We start from the raw sequence: 22,780 nt of genomic DNA on the forward strand, positions 1-22,780 counted from the left end.
AGACCAAAGTACCACACACGTACGCACACACACCCTCTCCCTGACTCTATGCTTTAATCACCACCACCCCCATATGCCTGATTGAGACAAACTGGGTCTCTTTGCTTGCCGTAACCCACCAATCAACACCTTGTTACCACCAATCATCCAGCTCACACTCCCAGCACTCCTCTGTAGCTACAGTGCCATGCGAAAGTATTCGGCCCCCTTGAACTTTGCGACCTTTTGCCACATTTCAGGCTTCAAACATAAAGATATAAAACTGTATTTTTTTGTGAAGAATCAACAACAAGTGGGACACAATCATGAAGTGGAACGACATTTATTGGATATTTCAAACTTTTTTAACAAATCAAAAACTGAAAAATTGGGCGTGCAAAATTATTCAGCCCCCTTAAGTTAATACTTTGTAGCGCCACCTTTTGCTGCGATTACAGCTGTAAGTCGCTTGGGGTATGTCTCTATCAGTTTTGCACATTGAGAGACTTAAATTTTTTCCCATTCCTCCTTGCAAAACAGCTTGAGCTCAGTGAGGTTGGATGGAGAGCATTTGTGAACAGCAGTTTTCAGTTCTTTCCACAGATTCTCGATTGGATTCAGGTCTGGACTTTGACTTGGCCACTCTAACACCTGGATATTTTTATTTTTGAACCATTCCATTGTAGATTTTGCTTTATGTTTTGGATCATTGTCTTGTTGGAAGACAAATCTCCGTCCCAGTCTCAGGTCTTTTGCAGACTCCATCAGGTTTTCAACCAGAATGGTCCTGTATTTGGCTCCATCCATCTTCCCATCAGTTTTAACCATCTTCCCTGTCCCTGCTGAAGAAAAGCAGGCCCAAACCATGATGTTGCCACCACCATGTTTGACAGTGGGGATGGTGTGTTCAGCTGTGTTGCTTTTACGCCAAACATAACGTTTTGCATTGTTGCCAAAAAGTTCAATTTTGGTTTCATCTGACCAGAGCACCTTCTTCCACATGTTTGGTGTGTCTCCCAGGTGGCTTGTGGCAAACTTTAAATGACACTTTTTATGGATATCTTTAAGAAATGGCTTTCTTCTTGCCACTCTTCCATAAAGGCCAGATTTGTGCAATATATGACTGATTGTTGTCCTATGGACAGAGTCTCCCACCTCAGCTGTAGATGTCTGCAGTTCATCCAGAGTGATCATGGGCCTCTTGGCTGCATCTCTGATCAGTCTTCTCCTTGTATGAGCTGAAAGTTTAGAGGGACGGCCAGGTCTTGGTAGATTTGCAGTGGTCTGATACTCCTTCCATTTCAATATTATCACTTGCACAGTGCTCCTTGGGATGTTTAAAGCTTGGGAAATCTTTTTGTATCCAAATCCGGCTTTAAACTTCTTCACAACAGTATCTCGGACCTGCCTGGTGTGTTCCTTGTTCTTCATGATGCTCTCTGCGCTTTTAACGGACCTCTGAGACTATCACAGTGCAAGTGCATTGATACGGAGACTTGATTACACACAGGTGGATTGTATTTATCATCATTAGTCATTTAGGTCAACATTGGATCATTCAGAGATCCTCACTGAACTTCTGGAGAGAGTTTGCTGCACTGAAAGTAAAGGGGCTGAATAATTTTGCACGCCCAATTTTTCAGTTTTTGATTTGTTAAAAAAGTTTGAAATATCCAATAAATGTGTCCCACTTGTTGTTGATTCTTCACAAAAAAATACAGTTTTATATCTTTATGTTTGAAGCCTGAAATGTGGCAAAAGGTCGCAAAATTCAAGGGGGCCGAATACTTTCGCAAGGCACTGTACAAGACAGACAGAATATTACCAGCCTTTTACCATCTCTCTCCTTCTATCTCTCTCTAAATCTCTTTCTATCCTTCTCTCCTCCACAGTATCAGGCCAATTTTACCAGCCTTCTACCATCTCTCTCCTTCTATCACTCTCTAAATCTCTTTCTATCCCTCTCTCCTCCACAGTATCAGGCCAATATTACCAGCCTTCTACCATCTCTCTCCTTCTATCACTCTCTAAATCTCTTTCTATCCCTCTCTCCTCCACAGTATCAGGCCACCAGCCTTCTACCATCTCTCTCCTTCTATCTCTCTCTAAATCTCTTTCTATCCCTCTCTCCTCCACATTATCAGGCCAATATTACCAGCCTTCTACCATCTCTTCCTGTCTCTCTCTCTATCACGCTCTTCCCCCAATCATTCTGTCTTCTTCACCATCGGGCCAAAATCACCATGCTTTTCAGCCCTCCCTCCTCCTCCCTGTCTCTATCTCTTTTGGGTACATGAAACAGGTTAGGAGAGGGAATTAAGGTATTGAAATGATTTCTCAGAAGTTGTACCAGGCATGTCATAGCGTGGTTCAGTAAATATCAAGCCAACACGCTAGATCCATGTACTGCCAAACAGGACTTCTCAATATAGCTAAAGGTTGAGAGCTGGTGTGTGTGTGTGTGTGTGTGTGTGTGTGTGTGTGTGTGTGTGTGTGTGTGTGTGTGTGTGTAATCTGTTGATGCTGTGCTGTGGGATTATTTAAGGTACTCTTTAAAGAGGTAGCGTTTCAGACGTTTCCAAATCAACAGAGAGATGTGGAAATGCAATACACAAGATATTAAGTCAGGTCAAACGTTTGCCACAACGCCCACACAACCCTCCCACAACCCTTCACCATCTCTGGTGCTTATTGCAGGGGCATGTCCAACCTTTATAGCGTTCGTACAATGGATGGACAAACAATACATTTATATTTCCATTATAACAGAGATGGCGAGAGAGTGTTTTGATTAAGGCAGTCAACCTTCTACCCTGTTCTTTGGAAGGTGGGAAGAGAGGGAGGGAGGGAGAGAGAGAGAGAGAGAGATAGAGCAAGAGAGAGAGAAAGAGGGAGAGAGAGGAAGAAAGAGAGAGAGAGCGGGAGAGAGAGAAAGAGCAGGAGAGAGAGAGAAAGAAAGAGAGAAAGAAAGAGGGAGAGAGAGTGAGAGCGAGAGAGGAAGAGGGAGAGAGAGAGAAAGAGATAATGAGAGAGATAGATAGAGGGAGAGCGAGAGACAGGGATAAATAGATAGATAGAGAGAGAGAGAAAGAAAGAGGGAGAGAGAGAGAGATAGATAGAGAGAGAGACAAAGAGGGAGGAAGAGAGACAGGGAGAAATAGATAGAGAGAATGAGGGAGAGAGAACAGGACACTAAGGAGCGTGTGCTGTGCTTTGATGTAGGGCCTCAACTCTCCAGCCACTTACTGAGAGGCCACACATTACGCAGAGCTGACGCACGCTGGAGACACACACACACACTGACCTATGACGATGGTGTTGTAGGAGACCTGTTCTGAGTTCTTCCCGTCGTTGTAGAAGGCCATGTGCCAGATGCCAGAGTCCAGGTACTGGATGAAGCCCGCTTCGTGCACGCTCACCGAGCGCGCCCGCCTAGACACGCCCTCCACCTCCACCAGCCCGCGCTTCTCCTTGGTGATCAGGCGACTGCCATCCAGCAGCTCCACAAAGTCATACTGGACAACACACACACACACACACACACACACACACACACACACACACAATATGAGACTCCATTTCATCTGTTTCTAGTCCTTCAACACTAACGCTTGAACTAACGTTTGGCCTCGGATGACTTGGAACATTTTTCCTTTAATTTCTGGCCATAAATGTTTTATATCTCACAGTGGCCATAAACATTGATTCTATTAACATTTTCCCCATCTCTGCTAATGAGTCCTTCGTGGAAAGAATGCTTTTCTCCCCAAAAAGAGAAAAATATTCATTCCTGACACGGACACACACACCATCCACAGAGACCAAACCTGAAAAATGACCACTACTTAATTCCCTGTCTGTTCCTCAGCCTTCATCCAACATGTCCGTCAATATCCCCTCATTATGTCCTCTCCAACGTCTTAAAGAAACATATTGATTACCACACAGAGCAAATAATGCCACGGCGCCTGCTAACGCTCACGCTCCACTCTGGGGTATCGACGCGCAGCGTTGAGAATAACTTTGTTGCCAATTACCTCTATTAGGCTTTAGCAGCTTCATTTGGATTGTGTGTGTGTGTGTGTGTGTGTGCTTCATTTAGAGGCTGCACGGAGTGTCTCTGCCGTACCCTTGAGGAATATGTCTGCCATTGTTAAAGATGATACATTGGCCCTGTTTGAAAACTTAACTAGCCTTCAAATCCTTGATGACTCCCATGCTTGATTCCTCAATGTGTTGCCTCCCTCTCAAAGCTCATTGGAGGGGAGGGACATTGGATCCCTTCCTACCTGTGTATGCGAGGGGGGCAGGCCCTTCCTGCCGTAGACCCCCACCAACGCATCCCTCTGCACTGAGATGTTGAACTTGAGGAACTGGGGCTGGTCAATGTAGAGCTGGGAGCGCCAGAAGATCCCTGGTGGGACTTCCTGAACGGCCCTGCGCCCCACATCCACCTCCCCCGTGTCTATGGTGTTGTTCTCCTGGAGGAACACCCCTAGTTTACCTAGATAGAGGGAGAGAGAGGGGGAGGGGAGGGAGAAGAGAAAGGGAGGGGGAGAAAAGAGGGATTAAATTAGCATGCTGAATGACAGAAATATGGTTCCAGTTTAGGACAACATGATGAAGTAGTATGCACTTGTAATGATGAAAGTGAATGGAGGAAGGCATCATCACTATGCATTTGAATACAGCTGTTTAGATTGTTAGCGGAAGCCTGCATTCAGCCATCAGATTAAGATGGTAATCCTCATAACAACCATGCATAATAACTGTTTCCTGAGGCTGTTACAGTAATGTTGTAATGAGGCACTAGACTGCAACAGTAATGTTGTAATGAGGCACTAGGCTGTTACAGTAATGTTGTAATGAGGCACTAGACTGCAACAGTAATGTTGTAATGAGGCACTAGGCTGTTACAGTAATGTTGTAAAGAGGCACTAGGCTGCTACAGTAATGTTGTAATGAGGCACTAGGCTGCTACAGTAATGTTGTAATGAGGCACTAGACTGCAACAGTAATGTTGTAATGAGGCACTAGGCTGTTACAGTAATGTTGTAATGAGGCACTAGGCTGCTAGAGTAATGTTGTAATGAGGCACTAGGCTGCTACAGTAATGTTGTAATGAGGCACTAGACTGCAACAGTAATGTTGTAATGAGGCACTAGGCTGCTACAGTAATGTTGTAATGAGGCACTAGGCTGCTAGAGTAATGTTGTAATGAGGTACTAGGCTGCTACAGTAATGTTGTAATGAAGCACTAGACTGCAACAGTAATGTTGTAATGAGGCACTAGGCTGCTACAGTAATGCTGTAATGAGGCACTAGACTGCTACAGTAATGTTGTAATGAGGCACTAGACTGCAACAGTAATGTTGTAATGAGGCACTAGGCTGCTACAGTAATGTTGTAATGAGGCACTAGGCTGCTAGAGTAATGTTGTAATGAGGCACTCGACTGCTACAGTAATGTTGTAATGAGACAATAGCCTGTTGTCAGGTGTGTTTGTACTGTGCTATGGTCGTTGTAATGAGGCAGTAGGCAGAACAGTAGCCTGGTCTAAGGTCTGTTTGTACTGTGCTATGGTCGTTGTAATGAGGCAGTAGGCAGAACAGTAGCCTGGTCTAAGGTCTGATTGTACTGTGTTAAGGTCGTTGTAATGAGGCAGTAGGCAGAACAGTAGCCTGGTCTAAGGACTGATTGTACTGTGTTAAGGTCGTTGTAATGAGGCAGTAGGCAGAACAGTAGCCTGGTCTCAGGTCTGATTGTACTGTGTTATGGTCGTTGTAATGAGGCAGTAGGCAGAACAGTAGCCTGGTGTAAGGTCTGATTGTACTGTGTTAAGGTCATTGTAATGAGGCAGTAGGCAGAACAGTAGCCTGGTCTCAGGTCTGATTGTACTGTGTTAAGGTCATTGTAATGAGGCAGTAGGCAGAACAGTAGCCTGGTCTAAGGTCTGATTGTACTGTATTATGGTTGTTGTAATGAGGCAGTAGGCAGAACAGTAGCCTGGTCTCAGGTCTGTTTGTACTGTGTTATGGTCGTTGTAATGTAGCTACTGTAACACACTAGTGCCAAACACCTGCTAATGTTACAACCACAGAAATATAAGTCAATGGTAAATGTTCTAGTTATTTTATTTCTATAGTCCAGACACCCCATTTCAGTCTTTGTCACCACCACATTAACGAACCCTGACTCACGGTCACACACTTTACCAGTAATTTCCAGTAATATTATATCTTATCCCATAAGGATCCGGGAGGACTATTATTTTAGGAAATACAACTCATATAGACATAACCCATCACCATACACACAACACCCCTACAAATACATAAGCATGAGTTGGACACATTATCATCCACACAGTAACACAGTGTGTGTGTTTGTTTGTGAGAGAGAGCTATAGGCTACCTCCGAAGGGAATCATGGCGGTCACGGGGGAATCGACTGGTCTGCTACGGTTACTAATGGACAGCAGCTGTTGTTAATAATCCATTAATTATTGCAGAAGTGGTTCAGGGGACCTGTGGTGTATGTGTGAGTGGTTCAGGGGACCTGTGGTGTATGTGTGAGTGGTTCAGGGGACCTGTGAGATTCATAACGCCAGAGAGAGAGAGAATGTGTGATGTAGTACATGCTTACAAAGGGCCATTTCCACTGTCCGAAGAAGCAATTAGACACAAAATGCTGCTTGCTAGTGAAACACTGGTCTCTCTCTCTCGCTCTCTCTCTGTCGCTATCTTTCCCCTTCCCCTCTTGCGCTCTCTCGCTCTAACGCTCTCTCTCTCTCTGTGAGCTAGGGTAAAAAAAGGACCTCATACGGTAAAACTTTAAATTAAATGGCAAAGTTCTACGGTATGTATGAGATGCTGCTGCCCTCAAGCAGTAAAGATGAGATGTGTTTGAATAGTAACACAATCAATATCATGCTGTGTATTGAACTCTCCAGTCCACCCTACATGAGAAAAAGATGAGCATCTATTTATCATCACACTAAGCCCCACAAACACACACGGACAACCACTTGAAAAACATGATTCACTTAAGTCTTTAGAAAAACGAACTATCCGTCAACATAACATTTTCTTGTGTGCAACAGTAGATGCATATTCAATCAACCACTTCGGAAAAAAACTGCTTTCTTAGAGCAGCTGGCTCTCTCTCTGTTATAATGCACTATGGCTCAACAGTGTGGCCAATGTACTGAGTGTTGTCGGGAGTCAGATTACTGCTAGTAATCAAACAGTAATCTGTATTAACGGCTCTTAATTGTTGAAACATCACTGATAGAACTAGACCAACACAGAAGTAGAGAAAGCCTCTCTCTTGATCATGTGGTTGATCAGGGTTATGTGGTGCATCAACAAGGACAAGGATGAACAAGGAGAAAGAGTCACTGGTGTTTGTGTGTGTGTGCGTACAGTATGTGTGTGTGTGTGGTTGGCCCTATGCCATTACTACTGTGTGATAATAATGCAGCAGCTTCAGCTCAGGCTAGACACCACCAGCTCTGACAGCTATACATACACTGATCAGTTCACATACACAGATCAGATGAACTACACAGATCAAATGACATACACAGATCAGATGACATACACAGATCAGATGACATACACAGATCAGATGAACTACACAGATCAGATGACATACACAGATCAGATGACATACACAGATCAGATGACATACACAGATCAGATGACATACACAGATCAGATGACATACACAGATCAGATGACATACACAGATCAGATGACATACACAGATCAGATGACATGACATACACAGATCAGATTGAACATGATGCCATGGTGGAAGACAAGAGCTGTGTTCGAATACTCATACTAACCGCACTATTTGTGAGGTGATTGAGTAAATAGTATGCTTATTGGTCATAGTATGGATATAGTTAGTATGCTGAAAGTTCCCGGATGTCGTACTAAATTCGCCAAAATACGAAGTATACACGCATAGGACACGATTTCCGTTTGGGGACTATAATGCAATTCCGTAGGAAATGGGAATGGCTTCACATTGTTTTCAGATTTTAAGAAAATAGAGGAAAATATGCAGCAGAAGTCCGACGAGAGCGGATACAAATTCATTGATTTAACTAATTATGACAAATGTTAAGAAAATGTTGAGCAATGTAATAAAGTAATGACTTTTCAAATAAGTTACCATCCACGTTATGTTGGCCGACAATTTGTTAGCTACGCTGTATTTACGAACCACACAGCATATTATTACAGCAGTATGTACCAGTGTGTTAGCTAGCTACCTAGCGTTAGTTGGCTACTTATACATCAAACTTGACAGTATATTAACTATAGGCTGTCTAACTACCCAACGTCTATTGACTTGATTATTCCCATCATTCTTAGCTCAGCTAAATGGTATAGTATAGTCGGTGTGCGTTCTCAATGGACATTCGGGTGCTTTCGTAAATTCGCTCTGGCTATTGTCTGAGTGTACCAGAGTACAGAATGACGAATTTACCAGCGCTCAACACCCATTGAATATGCCCGATGTCAGTTAACATCGGCAAAAAAGCCTAAACAGTCACCAAACGCTCTGGATAACATGAAAACTGCCTAACCAGCTCTGCTAGGGCGAGTAAAATGGTCAAAGTGGTCTCATTTGTGTCTGGAAGTAGCTAGCAAGCTATCCAACGTTAGCTTGGGTGCTTGACAGCCGTTGTAAGGTCAGAACGCTCAAATCAACCCTACTCCTCAGCCCAAGTGTCCAGTGCGCGCACCGAGAGCCAAACGCTCTGAATTTACAAACGGACAATCTGACAACGCTCTGAATTTACAAACGGACAATCTGACAACGCTTTGAATTTTCAAATGGACAATCTGACAACGCTCTGAATTTACAAACGGACAATCTGACAACGCTCTGAATTTACAAATGGACAATCTGACAACGCTCTGAATTTTCAAATGGACAATCTGACAACGCTCTGAATTTACAAACGGACAATCTGACAACGCTCTGAATTTACAAATGGACAATCTGACAACGCTCTGAATTTTCAAACGGACAATCTGACAACGCTCTGAATTTACAAACGGACAATCTGACAACGCTCTGAATTTACAAATGGACAATCTGACAACGCTCTGAATTTACAAACGGACAATCTGACAACGCTCTGAATTTACAAACGGACAATCTGACAACGCTCTGAATTTACAAATGGACAATCTGACAACGCTCTGAATTTACAAACGGACAATCTGACAACGCTCTGAATTTACAAACGGACAATCTGACAACGCTCTGAATTTACGAGTGCACTCTGGCACTCCACATTGAATTTAAGAACACACCCAAAGTCGTAAAATGTCTAACTAGTAATTTGTTACGCTAACTAGCTAGCAAGAAGTTGCATAGCAACAGCATCAACTTCGAATCGCTAGTACGCTCAACTGAAAGCATAATGTTCCTTTACATTATACAGTACTAAAGTGAACTAATAGTATATAGTATGTTGTATATACTCATTAAGTATGTAGTATACAGTATGTTAGTATGGGTATTCGAACACAGCTAAGGTCTTCCTAAAATGATAAGGCAAACCATACATTATTCACAGTTCTATGTGTGTGTGTGTGTGTGTGTGTGTGTGTGTGTGTGTGTGTGTGTGCATCATGAATGTATAAGATTGTGTGAATGTAATACGAGTATTTCGTTCTAGTTCTGAAATTTTAGCTACAGTCTTCTAGCTTTACTGCACTGTCTTCTAGCTGTACTACACTGTCTTCTAGATTTAATACACTGTCTTCTAGCTGTACTACACTGTCTTCTAGCTGTACTACACTGTCTTCTAGCTGTACTACACTGTCTTCTAGCTGTACTACACTGTCTTCTAGCTGTACTACACTGTCTTCTAGCTGAACTACACTGTCTTCTAGCTTTAATACACTGTGTTCTACACTTTGCTGTTTCACTCCACCTGGACCTGTCAACAAAGCCCTTTCCTCTCGCCCAGTGCACCTCAATCCAACACTTCCAATCATCGGTGAGAGTGAGTGAGTGAGTGAGTGAGTGCACGAAGGCGATTGCTCTCCTACTCTTCCTCCCCCTGGGTAGACTCTCTTATAGAGAGAGTGCTTTTAGGTTACCTGCCAATCACAGAGGTGAACAACAACATGCAGTCCAAAGATAGGTACTGGACACGCACGCACGCACGCGCACACGCACACACACAAGATGCGTGGGTTGACTCATAACCCGCAGTCCCCGCGATTATACAGATGTAATTTGAGCCAGTTTGCTACAGCAGGAAATTAATGCTGCAGCAACAGAAAATGTGAATTAATATGTGGATTATAATTAATGGACATTTTTTTAGGGGTTGATATATTTTTCGTAAGTCTGAAATTTCAAAGTGGACATTTTTAAACCTTTTTAAACCTCAATCACACTACAAGTTTTTGAATTATTTGTAAAGTTTTAATTTTCTCCTGCAACAGGGTGATCAAACTAAGATCCTACACCTGTGTCCGCGGGGCGGGCGGGTTTAGGGTCATGAAATATTGTGTGGATGAAGGGTGGGTTTAGGTTCATGAAATACATTGCTCAAAAAAATAAAGGGAACACTTAAACAACACAATGTAACTCCAAGTCAATCACACTTCTGTGAAATCAAACTTTCCACTTAGGAAGCAACACTGATTGACAATAAATTTCACATGCTGTTGTGCAAATGGAATAGACAACAGGTGGAAATTATAGGCAATTAGCAAGACACCCCCAATAAAGGAGTGGTTCTGCAGGTGGTGACCACAGACCACTTCTCAGTTCCTATACTTCCTGGCTGATGTTTTGGTCACTTTTGAATGCTGGCGGTGCTTTCACTCTAGTGGTAGCATGAGACGGAGTCTACAACCCACACAAGTGGCTCAGGTAGTGCAGCTCATCCAGGATGGCACATCAATGCAAGCTGTGGCAAGAAGGTGCAGGATGTTTTTCATTTGCCAGAGAACACCAAGATTGGTAAATTCGCCACTGGCGCCCTGTGCTCTTCACAGATGAAAGCAGATTCACACTGAGCACATGTGACAGACGTGACAGAGTCTGGAGACGCCGTGGAGAATGTTCTGCTGCCTGCAACATCCTCCAGCATGACTGGTTTGGCGGTGGGTCAGTCATGGTGTGGGGTGGCATTTCTTTGGGGGGCCGCACAGCCCTCCATGTGCTCGCCAGAGGTAGCCTGACTGCTATTAGGTAATGAGATGAGATCCTCAGACCCCTTGTGAGACCATATGCTGGTGCGGTTGGCCCTGGGTTCCTCCTAATGCAAGACAATGCTAGACCTCACGTGGCTGGAGTGTGTCAGCAGTTCCTGCAAGAGGAAGGCATTGATGCTATGGACTAGCCCGCCCGTTCCCCAGACCTGAATCCAATTGAGCACATCTGGGACATCATGTCTCGCTCCATCCACCAACGCCACGTTGCACCACAGACTGTCCAGGAGTTGGCGGATGCTTTAGTCCAGGTCTGGGAGGAGATCCCTCAGGAGACCATCCGCCACCTCATCAGGAGCATGCCCAGGCATTGTAGGGAGGTCATACAGGCACGTGGAGGCCACACACACTACTGAGCCTCATTTTGACTTGTTTTAAGGACATTACATCAAAGTTGGATCAGCCTGTAGTGTGGTTTTCCACTTTCATTTTGAGTGTGACCTCCATGGGTTGATAAATTTGATTTCCATTGATCATTTTTTGTTGTTGTTGTTGTCAGCACATTCAACTCTGTAAAGAAAAAAGTATTTAATAAGAATATTTCATTCATTCAGATCTAGGATGTGTTATTTTAGTGTTCCCTTAATTTTTTTGAGCAGTGTATTTTGTGGATGAAGGGTGTGTGGGTGGTGGGCGGGTTGGACAAAGGGAAAATGATTCATAAAAAAATTCCATAAACGTATGATAATTCTTGTGCAATTCATATCTATATGATACATTGAGGTTTTTCTTTCATGATTTTGATCAGGCATTCGGGCGTAAACCTAAACTTTACGGCCTAACTGTACATGTGCCAAATATAAGCCGATAGCCAAATGTTATTGGGAACTTGGGCAGAAAAAGTTAACGGCGATCCACTGAGGCAAAAAGGACAAAAGTGTTCAGTACATATTGTATATTAGCGGGTTAGGGTCGGGTGCAGGCCTCCTATTTATCACAGATAGTCAGGCGGTTGCAGACGGGTTATTAGCAATTGCTGGTGGGTGCGGGTCAACAAACAGCTGACCCGCGCATCACTAACAGACACACACACACACTCACTCACTGAGACGAGTGTGAAGGGAGAGTCAGCATATATTTATCAATGTGTGCATGTATGTTTAGATGCACTTTACTTTTCTAACACTGTGTGTGTGTGTGTGTGTGTGTGTGTGTGTGTGTGTGTGTGTGTGTGTGTGTGTGTGTGTGTGTGTGAGCGTGTGTGAGCGTGTGTGTGTCTGTGCACATGTCTATTTGTGGTGGTCCATTCATTCACATCAGTGAACAAAGCCATAGGCTGTCACTGCAGACCGTTGATGGCGCCGGCTCACACAGAGAGAGAGGAAGAGGAAGAGAGATAGGAGGCCAAGGTTAGTTGAAGGAGGAGAGAAAAGAGGAGGGAGGGATTTTGTATTGATTAGAAGTGATGTGCTGAGTGGCGGCATGGCTGTGTTAATTAGTCGGTTATGATGAGGGCTGGAAGAGCTCATTAGATTGAGAGCGTTCATTACTTCCTCACGTTAATGTAAATACTATCATGTTAGCATGACCACTCCTCTTCCTCCTCCTCCACAGTGGCTTTTAGACTCTCAGTTCACCTCAGTTAGAGATCTGTCTGTCTGAATGTTGTCTGAATGGTGGTGACGGTCACTGTTACCTTGTACAGTCTGATATCTGTTTATCTAACCAAACACACAACCACATAAAAATAAAGAAGACGGGGATAAAGGGAAGAGGGATGTTTGGAGGGACATGGTGAGTGGAAGAGACATGATGGAGAGAGGAGAGGGATGTTTGGAGGGACATGGTGAGTGGAAGAGACATGATGGAGAGAGGAGAGGGATGTTTGGAGGGACATGGTGAGTGGAAGAGACATGATGGAGAGAGGAGAGGGATGTTTGGAGGGACATGGTGAGTGGAAGAGACATGATGGAGAGAGGAGAGGGATGTTTGGAGGGACATGCTGAGTGGAAGAGACATGATGGAGAGAGGAGAGGGATGTTTGGAGGGACATGCTGAGTGGAAGAGACATGATGGAGAGAGAAAGAGAGAGAGAAAAAGAGGGAAAGAGAATAAAAGAGAGAGAGACGGCCTGCTCGCAGAACTGAACAAGTGTCAACCTAATTGTGTCAGCGAAGGTTAGGAGGGGGAGGAGAACGACTCTACCCTCCCCTGTATGGGGACACAAGCACTGGAGGGACAGGAGCACACGGGGACACACGGACACCCATCAAATCACCGGCACAAGAAGCAGATCAGCTGCATCTCAAATGGCACCCTACTCCCTATATAGTGCACTACTTTGGACTAAAGACCTATGGTCCCTGGTCAAAGGTAGTGCACTAAATAAGGAACAGAGTGCCATTTGGAACGCAATCTAAGCCTGTATCACAGTGGGAGATGAGACAGTGGTGAAAGTACTGGGGCTCATGCTAGTCCATTCTCTCCTCAGCTCTCTGCAGTACGATGGCCCAGTGTCATGGGTTTATTTCATCTCTACTATGCTAATTTGAACCTACACTCGACCCAAATTAAGAAGAAAAAGTGTGTGATTATAGATGTATTCTCATAACTCGCGACCACACCTCTCACATGCCCAGGTCCCACTTTGGGTCCCGACCCATAGTTTAAGAAACCCTGCTCTCGTCAGCTCTCTGCTGCCCAGTCATAGACTTAGTTTGTAAGGTCAGTCCACTTCCAGAAAAAGCCACTCTGTCTCACCTCAGCCTACAGAGACCAACACAGAGTCTGTACTACCTCAAATACCTGCAGTACTACCATCCCCTCTCCTCTCCACAGGGGATTCAGAGTGATGGTGGACATGGAAAAGGTGTGTGTGAGTGTGTGTGTGTGTTACAAAGGTGTATGTGTGTTGGTGTGAGAAAGGGATCGATAGAGAGAAACATTGCTGTGTAAGACAGCTACAAAAAGTGTGTGTGTGTTATTAGAGCTGTAGTGTGTGTCCGATGAGGATACAGTGTGTGTCTGGAGGTCAGTGGCAAATAGAGTTTGATAGAGTGACTGCATTATGAGGTGTTCAGTGGGAGTGTGACCCGGCTGGTAGTCTTCACACACGCGCACACACACATACACGCACCATTTGGCTGGTGGCTGGGCTATGCCTCTGGATAATGGGCCTGGATGAATGATGGCAGGGTGTGTGTGTGTGAGCGTGTGTGTGTGTGTGGGTAGAGTCTTCAAAACACTATCTTTACACAAAGCAATCTGAGGACATTCACACTTTAGGAGGCTCTTTCTCTAGGAGAAAGCTAAGTGCAATGTTTAGTGAATAAATCAGAACAGGCTTAACGCAGATGTGAGAGGGGGTTTATCCCACTGACTATGCATTCTCCTTGGGTTTCTCCATACAGACACAAGCTCACCTACACAGCCGCCACAAAAACAGCACTAAAAGAAAGAGCTATAAGGGCCTCCTGAGTGGTGCAGTGGTCTAAGGCACTGTGCCACTAGAGTTGGGTTCGAGTCCAGGCTCTGTCGCAGCCGGTCGCGACCGGGAGACCCATGGAGCACCATTGGCCCAGCGTCGTCCAGGTTAGGGGAGGGTTTGGCCGGCAGGGACGTCCTTGTCCCATCGTGCACTAGAGACTCCTGTGGCGGGCCGGGCGCAGTGCACGCTGACACGGTCACCAGGTGTATGGTGTTGCACATTGGTGCGGCTGGCTTCCAGGTTAAGCGGGCATTGTGTCAAGAAGCAGTGCGGCTTGGTTGGATTGTGTTTCGGAGGACGCATGGCTCTCGACCTTTGCCTCTCCCGATGAGACAAGACTGCGATGAGACAAGACTGCAACTACCAATTGGATAACACAAAATTGGGGAGAAAAAAAATGGGGTATAAAAAAAAGAAAGAGCTATAGGGTGGCAGGTAGCCTATCGGTAAAGAGCCAAAAAGTTGCTAGTTCAAACCCCCAAGCAGAATAGTTGAAAAATCTGTCACTGTGCTCTTGAGCAAGGCACTTAACCCTAATAGCTCCTGTAAGTTGCTCTGGATAAGAACTTCTGTAAATGACTATGTCAAGTGTGAGAGGTACAGTATAACCTTGTCAGTGTGGTTAAACACTGTGTTACTATGTGGTCAGATCACTGCCCTCTCTTCTAATACTGGGACTTAAAGCCTCTGGCCACTATGCACACAGGGCCCAATGAGTCGGTCGGTGTTTGTGTGTTCTAGCCTCCTTACCGTTATCAGCAGACAGTGCGGTGATGGTGTTGGGTGTGGTGTCTGACTTCCCCTGACCGTTCTCAAAGGTGTAGCCCTCTGTCTCCTGCATCTGCCAGTTCAGACCAAACAGATGCATGGCTACAATAGGGGGAGAGAGAGAGAAAAGACTTGTTACTCTCAGTGGTCGAGGGCTCAACAACATGCACGCACGCATACACACGCATACACACGCATACACACGCATACACACGCACACACACGCACACACACACACACACACACACACACACACACACACACACACACACACACACACCATAAAGACAGATTACCTAGCAGCGAGTCAGAGATAGGATGCCTCATCGAACTCTATCAGATAAAAAGACAACAGGAGAAACATCCCTCCATCGATTATGGTTTGGGTTCTAACAAGCTCTCGGATTGGCCGGACCCTTCAGGGTGTGTATATATCTGAATCTGTGTGTGGGTGTAGGAGGTGAGTTGGGAGTTGTAGAAAGATAATCTGTCAAAATAAGAGCAGGTATTGTTGTTTGAAAAATCCAATATGCTAACCTCGGCCCTGAGAGGAGAGAGAGATGGAGGGAGGGAGCTGGAGAGATGGAGCCACGCAGTTTAGCGCGTTAACATCAAGACGGCCCTCTGGCTGGATATAATTCAATCCCACACCTTTCTCTCTCCTTCCCTCTCTCTCCCCCCTCCTCTCCATTTCGCTCTCTCTCTGAGTGCTTCTGCGAGAAGCCACACTAAAAGTGAGGAGACACGCGAGATGAGCCAGTTTCTAGTTTTTAACACTGTTTCAGCGCCGTCTGGAGCTGTCATGGCTGCCGAGGGCTTTAGTAGGAGCCAGACATGATGGAGGCCTGAGGACTGTGACTCAGAGAGTACTGGAGGGCCAGTAGTAAGTCTGGTGAGAATGACTGTTTAGTACCAACAGCACGCACGCACGCACGCACACACACACGCACACGCACACGCACACACACACACACACACACACACACACACACACACACGTGTCAGTGTGTGTGTGTCCTGTGTGAGTAATAAGCCTGCCTGGCTGCACACTCTAGCTCTAATGAGGGGAGTTTAGTCGTGCACACAGACCCCTGTGGTTTTCTACCTGAACACACACTCACAACCACCTATAAATCACTATAAAAGTAGGGGATGTTGGTGTATACTGGCTGTGTGGTGGGGAGTATGTGTGTTCTGTATACGTGTGTGTATTTGTGTGTGTGTAAGCTGGTTGTAGGATATCTAGACATTATAGCTGGAGGGAATGGAAGCGAGAGAGAAGGAGGGTAAGGGACAGAGAGGTCAAATGGTGGAGAGAGAGAGAGGTAGAGAGAGTGAGGGGAAGACGAGAGGTAGAGAGAGTGAGGGGAAACAGAGGGGTAGAGAGAAGAGGGAGAATGTGTAGGGTAAGCTGAGGGAATCCTCTAGCATTGGGCCCGGAGGCCAGAGTGTTTTCAACCAGAGTCCCCCACAGTTTCAACCAAGCCTTCTCTCTCGCTCTCTCTCTCTCTCTCTCTCTCTCTCTCATTAAATTAGAGTGGTGTGGTGCTGGGGAAGGCCTCCTGCGGTTGGCAGGACCAGAGGGTCATGGGAGAAAAGTTGGCGGATCGACACCAAGTGCTGCCAGAGTGGAGCATGCTGGGTGGCCCTCAGACATCCTTTACACAACCACGAGAAAACCGTTAAACAATGTTGAGATATCCATCTCTGAGCTAGGTTCGCCAAAACATCATCAAAACCCTTCGAGCTTGAATCAAACACCAGTCTCTGGACCTCTGAGAGCGAGAGAGGGGGAGAGAGAAGGCATATAGAGATAGATCGAGAGCAAGGGAAGCATTGGAAAACCAGACGGACAAAGAGAGCCAGGTGTGGACGTGGATGGATATTGGAGTCTTCAAAGCATTTCTATTTGTTGAAAGGTCAACCTTTTCAGACTGAGAGGAAGTCACGAGGCTGGTGGAGGTCTCATTTAGCAACACTTTCATTTGAAAGACAACCATTAGGCATCCGTCTACACGTTCATTCATTTTGCTTTCCAAATGTAATACAGAATGCCATTACTTCACTAATGATAGTTCACATATCTGTACAAAATCTGTGCAAAATGGATGCAAATCCACCCCCAGAAATACAAGTCTACTGTTGCATGTCAGTTGTAATATCATTCTGGATTTTTCTATCCATCTAACCAAGGTTTCAGTCTAATGCATCCAAAACAGGGGAAATATGGGGATGTCAGTGTTTTCCGGATGATTCCGGAATGATTTCCAGGACCGGAATTCTATGAATGAGAAATCAGACGGGAGAATTCTTCCCAAAACTCTGGAGAGATGGGAGATTTGTTAACGGTGCGCACGGCTACACCGGGAGAAGAGCCCATTGAGATTTTGCCCGTTTTTTTCCGCTGGAGAAAAGCATGTGTGTGTGTGTACCTGTTTTTGTTGGGGTGTGTGTGTACCTGTTTTGTTGGGGTGTGTGTGTACCTGTTTTTGTTGGGGTGTGTGTGTACCTGTTTTTGTTGGGGTGTGTGTGTACCTGTTTTTGTTGGGGTGTGTGTGTACCTGTTTTGTTGGGGTGTGTGTGTACCTGTTTTGTTGGGGTGTGTGTGTATACCTGTTTTGTTGGGGTGTGTGTGTACCTGTTTTTGTTGGGGTGTGTGTGTACCTGTTTTTGTTGGGGTGTGTGTGTACCTGTTTTTGTTGGGGTGTGTGTGTACCTGTTTTTGTTGGGGTGTGTGTGTACCTGTTTTGTTGGGGTGTGTGTGTATACCTGTTTTTGTTGGGGTGTGTGTGTACCTGTTTTTGTTGGGGTGTGTGTGTACCTGTTTTTGTTGGGGTGTGTGTGTACCTGTTTTTGTTGGGGTGTGTGTGTACCTGTTTTTGTTGGGGTGTGTGTGTACCTGTTTTGTTGGGGTGTGTGTGTACCTGTTTTGTTGGGGTGTGTGTGTATACCTGTTTTTGTTGGGGTGTGTGTGTACCTGTTTTTGTTGGGGTGTGTGTGTACCTGTTTTTGTTGGGGTGTGTGTGTACCTGTTTTTGTTGGGGTGTGTGTGTACCTGTTTTTGTTGGGGTGTGTGTGTATACCTGTTTTTGTTGGGGTGTGTGTGTGTACCTGTTTTGTTGGGGTGTGTGTGTACCTGTTTTGTTGGGGTGTGTGTGTATACCTGTTTTGTTGGGGTGTGTGTGTATACCTGTTTTGTTGGGGTGTGTGTGTACCTGTTTTTGTTGGGGTGTGTGTGTACCTGTTTTTGTTGGGGTGTGTGTGTACCTGTTTTTGTTGGGGTGTGTGTGTACCTGTTTTTGTTGGGGTGTGTGTGTACCTGTTTTGTTGGGGTGTGTGTGTATACCTGTTTTTGTTGGGGTGTGTGTGTACCTGTTTTTGTTGGGGTGTGTGTGTACCTGTTTTTGTTGGGGTGTGTGTGTACCTGTTTTTGTTGGGGTGTGTGTGTACCTGTTTTTGTTGGGGTGTGTGTGTACCTGTTTTGTTGGGGTGTGTGTGTACCTGTTTTGTTGGGGTGTGTGTGTATACCTGTTTTTGTTGGGGTGTGTGTGTACCTGTTTTTGTTGGGGTGTGTGTGTACCTGTTTTTGTTGGGGTGTGTGTGTACCTGTTTTTGTTGGGGTGTGTGTGTACCTGTTTTTGTTGGGGTGTGTGTGTACCTGTTTTGTTGGGGTGTGTGTGTATACCTGTTTTTGTTGGGGTGTGTGTGTACCTGTTTTTGTTGGGGTGTGTGTGTACCTGTTTTTGTTGGGGTGTGTGTGTACCTGTTTTTGTTGGGGTGTGTGTGTACCTGTTTTGTTGGGGTGTGTGTGTACCTGTTTTGTTGGGGTGTGTGTGTATACCTGTTTTTGTTGGGGTGTGTGTGTACCTGTTTTTGTTGGGGTGTGTGTGTACCTGTTTTTGTTGGGGTGTGTGTGTACCTGTTTTTGTTGGGGTGTGTGTGTACCTGTTTTGTTGGGGTGTGTGTGTATACCTGTTTTTGTTGGGGTGTGTGTGTGTACCTGTTTTGTTGGGGTGTGTGTGTACCTGTTTTGTTGGGGTGTGTGTGTATACCTGTTTTGTTGGGGTGTATGTGTGTACCTGTTTTGTTGGGGTGTGTGTGTATACCTGTTTTTGTTGGGGTGTGTGTGTACCTGTTTTGTTGGGGTGTGTGTGTACCTGTTTTGTTGGGGTGTGTGTGTATACCTGTTTTGTTGGGGTGTGTGTGTACCTGTTTTGTTGGGGTGTGTGTGTATACCTGTTTTGTTGGGGTGTGTGTGTACCTGTTTTGTTGGGGTGTGTGTGTACCTGTTTTGTTGGGGTGTATGTGTGTACCTGTTTTTGTTGGGGTGTGTGTGTACCTGTTTTGTTGGGGTGTGTGTGTACCTGTTTTGTTGGGGTGTGTGTGTATACCTGTTTTTGTTGGGGTGTGTGTGTACCTGTTTTGTTGGGGTGTGTGTGTATACCTGTTTTGTTGGGGTGTGTGTGTACCTGTTTTGTTGGGGTGTGTGTGTATACCTGTTTTGTTGGGGTGTGTGTGTACCTGTTTTGTTGGGGTGTGTGTGTACCTGTTTTGTTGGGGTGTATGTGTGTACCTGTTTTGTTGGGGTGTGTGTGTACCTGTTTTGTTGGGGTGTGTGTGTACCTGTTTTGTTGGGGTGTGTGTGTACCTGTTTTTGTTGGGGTGTGTGTGTACCTGTTTTGTTGGGGTGTGTGTGTACCTGTTTTGTTGGGGTGTGTGTGTATACCTGTTTTTGTTGGGGTGTGTGTGTACCTGTTTTGTTGGGGTGTGTGTGTACCTGTTTTGTTGGGGTGTATGTGTGTACCTGTTTTTGTTGGGGTGTGTGTGTATACCTGTTTTTGTTGGGGTGTGTGTGTACCTGTTTTGTTGGGGTGTGTGTGTACCTGTTTTGTTGGGGTGTATGTGTGTACCTGTTTTTGTTGGGGTGTGTGTGTATACCTGTTTTTGTTGGGGTGTGTGTGTACCTGTTTTTGTTGGGGTGTGTGTGTACCTGTTTTTGTTGGGGTGTGTGTGTGTGTACCTGTTTTTGTTGGTGTGTGTGTGTGTGTGTACCTGTTTTTGTTGGGGTGTGTGTGTACCTGTTTTTGTTGGGGTGTATGTGTATACCTGTTTTGTTGGGGTGTGTGTGTACCTGTTTTGTTGGGGTGTATGTGTGTACCTGTTTTTGTTGGGGTGTGTGTGTACCTGTTTTTGTTGGGGTGTGTGTGTGTGTACCTGTTTTTGTTGGGGTGTGTGTGTGTGTGTACCTGTTTTTGTTGGGGTGTGTGTGTACCTGTTTTTGTTGGGGTGTGTGTGTACCTGTCTTTGTTGGGGTGTGTGTGTACCTGTTTTTGTTGGGGTGTGTGTGTACCTGTTTTTGTTGGGGTGTGTGTGTACCTGTTTTTGTTGGGGTGTGTGTGTACCTGTTTTTGTTGGGGTGTGTGTGTACCTGTTTTTGTTGGGGTGTGTGTGTACCTGTTTTTGGTGGGGTGTGTGTGTGTATCTGTTTTTGGTGGGGTGTATGTGTGTATCTGTTTTTGGTGGGGTGTATGTATGTATCTGTTTTTGGTGGGGTGTGTGTGTGTGTATCTGTTTTTGGTGGGGTGTATGTGTGTATCTGTTTTTGGTGGGGTGTATGTGTGTATCTGTTTTTGGTGGGGTGTGTGTGTGCCTGTTTTTGTTGGGGTGTGAGTGTACCTGTTTTTGTTGGGGTGTGTGTGTGTGTACCTGTTTTTGTTGGGGTGTGTGTGTGTGTGTGTACCTGTTTTTGTTGGGGTGTGTGTTCTGTGTGTTGTAGCAGATGGGTCTACACGGCCCCAGGTGAAGATAGAGAAGACTGAATGGGAGATAAGGATAGTGTGAGGGAGAGACAGGTGGGGGTTGGCACACACACGTGCACAGACACACTCACACACAGATATGGTTATCTGTACGTGTGTGTGTGTGTGTGTGTGTGTGTGTGCGTGCATGCGTGTGTGTGTTAGTCTGCTTTATTTGTTATCAACCGCTCGTCCCTCGGCCATGTTCCTTACACTCTCAAACAAACACAATCAAAACCACAACAACAACAACAACCAAAACAAAACCCCAACAACAACCACAACCAAAACCACAACAACAACAATCATGTCAACTTCTCCAGGGTGGTTCAAGGCCACTATTGATTTCCACACTTTTCACAAATCATACCCAGTTGTGATTGGTCCATTCTCAGTGTTTGAAGCACACTGTGTTGCTGTCCTCCTTTTCTCTGCTCTTTTTGCACTCTTCATGCATTTCTGTTGTTGTCAGTCCTGAATTTGTTTTTCACCCGAAAATAAAGTATCCCCAAAGCAACACAGCCCAGTAAAATATTTGAACACGATCAAATGATTATTTGATAAACAAACATACAACAATGAACTTTCCTAGTCAGTGAGAAATAAAGAACAAACGTGAAACAGAGCAAGAAATAGGCACTCACTCCTTGCTTAAAATAGTTGAGCATCTAAATGTTGAATTTAAAAGTAGGCCATGATAGGAAGAAGTCATGCATTTCTCCCCCATCTTCCAGTTACACAACTGATGACATAACCAGTAAACGTGATTTATTTCCTCCCAGGTCTCTTTGTATGTCTAATGTGTATGAAAGTGTTCCTCTGTACATGTGGAAAGCAACGCAAAGTATTTATGGGTGGCTGGGGAGGATGAGAGTGTTTTCAGAAAGTGGGGGGAGAAAGATAGAAAGAGAAAGTGAGAAAAGGGGGGAGAGAGAGAGATGGATGAGAGAGAGAGTGAGAGGGAGAGAGAGAGAGAGAGAGAGAGAGAGAGAGAGAGAGAGAGAGGAGGGGTGGAAAGTGTTCAGAACAAGAAAAAAAATGAGAGAGAGAGATCGAGAGAGAGAGAGGGAGAGAGAGAGGCAGAGAGCGAGAGCGAGAGAGCGAGAGCGAGAGCGAGAGAGAGAGAGAGAGAGAGAGAGAAAGAGAGAGAGGATAGAGAGAAGTGGGAGAAGAAAAGTGTTCAGAACAAGACCCTTACTATATATTTGGCATCTCCAAAGTCTGAGGTGTTAACCCCAAACATCCCTTCACCTACAGTAGCACTGTATAACAAAGGGATGGGCCTAATACGTGTGTGTGTGTGTGTGTGTGTGTGTGTGTGTGTGTGTTGGCCTATCTACCATCGACCCTCTCCATCCATCCAAGTGGGGTATTCAATAATTAAGAGCAGGTTGGCAGAGAGGAATGGGGAGAGTGTGAGAGAGATGTAGAGCGAGAGTGAGAGAGAGAGAGAGAGAGAGAGAGAGAGAGAGAGAGAGAGAGAGAGAGAGAGAGAGAGAGAGAGGGAGGGAGGGAGGGATGGAGAGGGAGGGAGGGAGGGAGGGAGATGG

The 22,780-nt window shown here is 45.3% G+C and overlaps 1 protein-coding gene across 11 annotated transcripts in view; it reads right to left on the bottom strand.

The window, feature by feature from the left end:
* LOC110533185 (teneurin-3) overlaps nt 1-22,780 on the bottom strand; it is a 410,089-nt gene that overhangs the window by 105,788 nt on the left and 281,521 nt on the right. For all 11 annotated transcript variants that reach the window (XM_036933606.1, XM_036933607.1, XM_036933605.1 and 8 more), the window contains 3 exons: nt 15,415-15,534; nt 4,269-4,483; nt 3,284-3,494 (listed from right to left, as the gene is read on the bottom strand). In XM_036933606.1, coding sequence (XP_036789501.1) covers nt 3,284-3,494; nt 4,269-4,483; nt 15,415-15,534 — 546 coding nt within the window. The remainder of the gene's footprint in view (nt 1-3,283; nt 3,495-4,268; nt 4,484-15,414; nt 15,535-22,780) is intronic.

Source organism: Oncorhynchus mykiss, chromosome 10 (genome assembly GCF_013265735.2).
Source record: "Oncorhynchus mykiss isolate Arlee chromosome 10, USDA_OmykA_1.1, whole genome shotgun sequence".
NCBI classification, from domain to species: Eukaryota; Metazoa; Chordata; class Actinopteri; order Salmoniformes; family Salmonidae; genus Oncorhynchus; species Oncorhynchus mykiss.